Consider the following 5,587-nt stretch of genomic DNA (forward strand, 5'->3'; position numbering starts at 1 on the left):
TGAGGAGGGGCAGTGAGCGGGGGCGCCCCCACATGCAGAGGTGCACAAGTTCGGACCACACCTGACCACCCTTCCTCACCCCTCGGGGAGCAACGGGGCCAGGGTCCTTCAAGTGCGGCCCCCAGGGAGCCGGGACACAAGCCCCCCCGAGGAGGAGAGCGGCAAGATGGCACTGCCCCACCGGGCACCCTGGGTCCCACAGAGAAGGGGGTCCTGATTCTCTCCACACCCCCACCTCCCCCTCCCTCGGTGTTCTCCACACAAACCCCCTCCTCCCTACCAAGCGGGGGTCCGGGGGGCACTGGGGAGTGGGAGCCAGGAAGTGACCAGGTCGCCTGGAGGCGGCCGGGGTGGACCCTGCGCCCTTCCCACCCGTCAGTTCCACCCCTGCACCCGTGCCACAGGTCATGCGGCCCCGCACACCCCCCGGGGGAGACAGCACGACCACCAGCCAGCAAATTGCTTGTGTCACCTGCTCTTTATTGACTGCCACGGGCTGCATTCTCATGGGTGGTCGGGTGCCCCGGGAGAGGTGCTACATAGAGGAAGGATGGGGGGAACGCGGTCGGGGAGAGGCTGCCGAGGGCCCAGGCGCACGGGAGGCTCCGCCAGACGGACCTCGGGGCACCCGGGGAACAAGGGCAGGACGCGCAGCCGGGCCGTGACACGGGCGCCCGCCGCCCAGGGTCAAGGTGTGCCTGGCTGGCCCTGGGGACCAGAGGTCGTCCCGAGGTGGCCTCCTCTGGGAGCACGGCACCGCCGTGTCAGGAAGCGGGGGAGGCGATCACGTCCACCGGGCGGCCAGTGCTGGGATCGGGGCGGCCCCGAGGCCGGGGCACCGCAGGCGGAAGCCCCAAGCCCTCCAGGCTACCCTCCCCAAACCCTCGCTCCCTCAGAGGAAAGGAAAAGGAAATGGAAAGAAGGAAAGCAAATGGAGACCAGCACCCCACTTTCTAGGGCTCCCCCAGACCGATGGGCCGTGGGGGCAGCAGCGGTGGCAGCCGAGGCCGAGGCCGAGCTTAGGACGAGGGCGCAGAGCTGGGCTTCTCCTCCCGCGACACGGGGATGGCTCTCTCGCTGTGGCCAGCATCCACGCCAGACGGGATCTTGGGGCCAGAGAAGGTCAGCATGCCGTCCGCGGACAGGGAGCAGGAGAGCGCCGACTGGTCCACGTTGGAAGGCAGACGGTAACGGCGGTGGAACTCACGGGAGATGTAGCCATGGTCGTCCTGGGCGGGGGACGGGGAAGGGCACGGTCAGAGACGCCAGGGCCGGGGGTGCCGTGGGCCTGACACGGGGAAGGCCCTCCCGGACCTCACGAGGGCCAAACCCGCCACACTCACACGGTGCGGTGGGAGCCAGAAGGCCACGTCGAGAGCTCCTGCTGAGGCCCCCCGCCCCCCCCCCCCCCGCCGGCCGGCCTCCCCGCCTCCCCGCCTCCCTGCACAGCCTGGGGCCATTCACGGTCATGGAGCTGGCTCATCAGACCCGTTTCTCTCCAGAATCGCGCAAATGGCTGTCCTAGTCCTGCACGTGGACCACATTTGGCCTTCACCCTACAGGCTCAGGGTGCCTGCTTTCCACCCAGCGGGGCCTGAGCAAAAGAACTCTCCCCTTGGCGGGACAGCTTGGTCCCAGCCCCTGGGCCCGACTTCTGTCTCCACGCTGAAACAAGTCACTTGGGCCACAGCGCCGTACTTGGGGGGAAGGAGACACGGAGTCTGGGGTTCACGCACACGCACGCACGCACGCACACAACTGCTCCGACCATTGAGAGGAAACCCTGGTCTCTGACCCTGGTCTCTGCCAGGTGAGCAGCCACCCCACCCTGAACCAGCTGTGGGGCCACCGATCTCCCTGAGCCGGGCTCTGCCACCTGCCGGCTCCCGATAACGGGGGCGCCGATGACAAAGGGCCGCCGAGAAGTGAACGTGTGAACACACAAGCGTTTGGGGCATCGATGGCTGCCGGCCGCACTGTAGGGCTTGCCCGCCACAGTTAGGTTTCCATGGAACCCACGTCGGCTCAGAGCTCCTCGCCCCCCCGCCCGGTGCCCGGAGCTTCCCGGGATCCTCCCTGCTCCGACCCCATCACTGGCACGGCTCGGAAGGAGCCAGGGGCAGCCGGGCGGTACCCGGGCGGGGGTCCCTGCAGACCCCTCACCTGCCAGGGTTCAGGAGCGGCCTCCCTGTCGCTGGGAGAAGGCTTGCTTGTGCGCTCTGGGACAAGCGGGCATGTGGGAGCAGAGTCACCCTCCCTCCTGGGGCGCAGGGTCCCCGGAAGGCGGGGGCCCCTCAGACCCACCTGCCTCTCGTTGTGCTTGCCGTGGATCTCCACAAAGTCCTCCAGCACTTTCACAGTGAGGTCCTCCGGGGAGAAGTGCTTCACGTCCAGGAAGATGACAAACTTGTCCCGGTCGGAGCGGACCTGAAACCCAAACGCTCCCGTGGGCCTCTGCGGTTTGGGCGGGGCTGGCCGGAGCCGGTCCCCCGGCAGTCAGCACAGAAACGCCTTCCACACATACGCCTTCCCCCGGCACAGAGTCCCGGGGACCCCTGACTCGGGACCGCGTGGACCCTCGGCCTCAAGACCGTGTGTCTGCTGATGCCTAGCTGGTGATGAGCTGAGAGGCTGGTTACGGTTGGCAGGCAGGTTACAGGTTAGGAGGCTGGTTAAGGGTCGCCTGGCTGGCGGGTCAGGGGTTGGCTGACTGGTTGGACCTAGCACATTGAATAAAGTCACAGCCCTCGGCTTCCCTGGTTTCTCCATAAACAGCCCGGGGCCTGCCTTCTCCCACAGGCGTGATGTACCCGACGGCCTTGCCGGGCTCGCTGCTCAACCTGCTTCCCTCTCCCCTGCGCCGACGGCGCTCCCCGGGGACAATCAGCAAGGCTGTTTTTGCTTCTGAGGGCGCCGCATCAGCCCTGGGCAGGCCTCTGCTTTTAGGCAGTGAAGGAGACCCAGCCCCTCGAGACCCCGGGACCCTGGGGTCCACCGCAGGGGCTCGGGGAGGGAAGGCCAGCGGTCGCTTCCCTTTGGGCCCGGCCCCGGGCAGGAAAGAGACCACACTCTGCGGCTGTGCTGGCCGTCCTGGGGGAGGGGCCCTCCTGGGGACCCGGGGCGGCACAGCGCACCCGCCCAGGCTTCCTGCCGGAAGGGAAGGGTGGACAGCCCGGAGCACAGAGCCCACACCGGCCATCACACCGGCCGCGGTGGGCCTGCTCGCGGGGCCGCCATCGTGTGGCTGGTGCATCACAAAGCGCACGTGGGTCACGGGCTGATAGAGGACGAGACGGGGCTGGGCTCCGGCTCCCTCTCCAGACCCCTCCTCGGAGGCCCGAGGCGAGGCGCGGCTCCACACGGAGCACCGTGCTCCCCCTGCTCCTCCGGCCGCGGCCAGCGGGAGAAAGCAGCCCCCGGCCAGGTCTTACCTCGGAGATGCCGGAGTCCAGCACGGTGCGGAACAGGGACTGGCGGTAATAGGGGCTGATGGTGGAGGACAGGAAGGGCAGCAGGTCGTACTCGAAGAGACCCTCGCCGAAAAACTGGTCAAACAGCCGGCTGGGGTAGAAGGGGCCCAGCGCACGTTTGAACCAGGGGTGCTGGATGGCGATGTCCATGGCGGGCGTCGGCGATGCAGGGACCCGGGGCTGGTGGGGAGTCAGGCAGGGGCCTCTGGGCAGTGCGGTGGAGAACTGGGAGGTGAGCCCTCCTTATATGCGCCGGCGACAGAATAGAAGCATTAGGGGGATTTGTCTGGAAAGTGTGAGCTCAGGAGGAAGGCTGCCGGGTCAGCAGAAACGTGGCCTGGGCTACGCGCCCGCCGCTCCCAGCCCCGGGCACTGAGGCCCTGACCCGCGCGGAGCCCTGGACTCCAGGAGCCGCCCTCTGGCTCTGTCCCCACACTCACCTGGGGGACGGTGAGGACTCATCTCCCACTACTGCGTCGGGGACGCCTCCAGCTTACGTGGCCTGGCTGATCCCACGGCCACCCCGTGAGTGGGGGCTCATACCCACTTCACGGACGAGGCGTGGGCTCAGAGGCCACCTACATGATCCCCAAATCTCACAGCTACTGCGGGGAGAGTACCTCACTTTTCAAAACAGAATTACCTCTGTTGCTTCTTTCTGATTGCAAAACGTATACACGGTCGTAAAAATCTCAAGAAAGACAGAAAATACCAGGAAGAAACTAAAAAGTGCCTGTAATTTCCGGGTCCCCCCTGGTGGCAGGGGTGGGGGCGTGGTGACGGGGGGTCTGTGTGTGTCCAGATAGGGAGGCAGGTTTGGTTTTACAAGGGTGGGAACCCTGTGCCCTGGGCTCCTCTCCGTGGACATCATCCCTGCGAACTTGTCGCTGTGACAAGGCCGCGCATCGGGGCTGTCGTCCGCCAGGCCTGGGGACGGTTTCGCTCCTCCCGCTGTGGCCCTGGCTGGCTGTTGCTCCGAGGGGACCAGCCCCCCCAGGACAGGGCCCTCCCACGCCCCCACGTTTAAGGTGCTTGCTGCCCCTCAGCAGTTCGGCCTCCCGGGAGCGCTATAGTAACGTGCGGCCCCCGCAGGGCAGGGAAGAGCCTGCTCCCGGCCCCTCCCGAGCCAGCTCCTCGCCGCACAGTCTGGACCCGAGAAGCTTCTTATTTGTCCTTATACCTCTGCTTCCCAGCACAGCCTCTCACCCGTGTGCACAGGGGCCACGGAAGGGCACTTACCCGGCACTTAAGGAGGGTTGTGTCGGACACAACTGAGACGGCCTAGGCGTCGAACGTGGGGACTTCAGAGCGTCCCTCGCGCATGCTCCTTCCTGACCAGCCGTGTCCCGTGTCAGAGCCTTCCTCCCCCCACTTCTCAGCACCTGCTGTGCGCATGGCCCCAGACGGGTGGTAAAGGGCCCTGAAAAACCTGGAAAGGCCAACCTGTGCCCTGCAAGGATGATTCGAGGGAGCAATTCCCCTGGTGTCGGGCAACAAAGACCAAATTAGGGGGGAGATCATCAATGCTGGGGGGGGCGGAGGGCCCCCTCCCTGCCCCAGGCCCGCTCTGGGCCACCCTCTGCCGGTCTCCTTGCGGCCACCCTACACGGCATGTAAGTCTCCATACCCCCCCCCCCCCCCCCCAACTGCGGAAACCAGAGAAGTGGAGTTTAGAAGGGCGGGCTGTGTGCCCAGTCACTCGGTTCGGAGGAAGGGGAGGGGGTTTCACTTCAGGCCACTCGCCTGGCCGGGCCGTGGGGCGGGGGCAGTGGGTGGCTCCACACAGCGCCGGCTGACTCCTCCCGGTGCCACGAGTGTCCCTCCGGCTGAGTCCTCCGGGGGGGGGGGGGGACCAGCAGGGCCAGGCGGGTGGGCAGTGGTTTGACAAGGAAGGAACAGTGGAGCTTCCGACAGATCTGCCTTCGTTCAAATGTTGGTATTTTGTTCGTCGCTGATTTTGTGCATTCGTTTTGATTGTTTAAAACACCGCGTTAAGAAATGATTCATCCCATGGGGTGCCTGGGTGGCTCAGTCGTTGAGCATCCGACTTCAGCTCAGGTCACGATCTCGCGGTCTGCGAGTTTGAGCGCCGCGTCGGGGCTCTGGGCTGATGGCTC

At 66.1% G+C, this 5,587-nt stretch overlaps 1 protein-coding gene across 1 annotated transcript; it reads right to left on the minus strand.

The window, feature by feature from the left end:
• Positions 1-459: 459 nt before the first annotated feature.
• Positions 460-3,701, minus strand: CRYAA (crystallin alpha A). The gene is made up of 3 exons (XM_040483809.1): positions 3,432-3,701; positions 2,305-2,427; positions 460-1,229 (listed from the first exon to the last, which is right to left on the minus strand). Exons 1-3 carry the CDS (start codon positions 3,618-3,620, stop codon positions 1,020-1,022), a joined length of 522 nt encoding a protein of 173 aa, XP_040339743.1. The 5' UTR covers positions 3,621-3,701; the 3' UTR covers positions 460-1,019.
• Positions 3,702-5,587: the final 1,886 nt, after the last annotated feature.

The sequence above is a fragment of the Herpailurus yagouaroundi genome, unplaced genomic scaffold (assembly GCF_014898765.1).
Source record: "Herpailurus yagouaroundi ecotype Mexico unplaced genomic scaffold, PumYag 162, whole genome shotgun sequence".
Classification (NCBI taxonomy): Eukaryota; Metazoa; Chordata; class Mammalia; order Carnivora; family Felidae; genus Herpailurus; species Herpailurus yagouaroundi.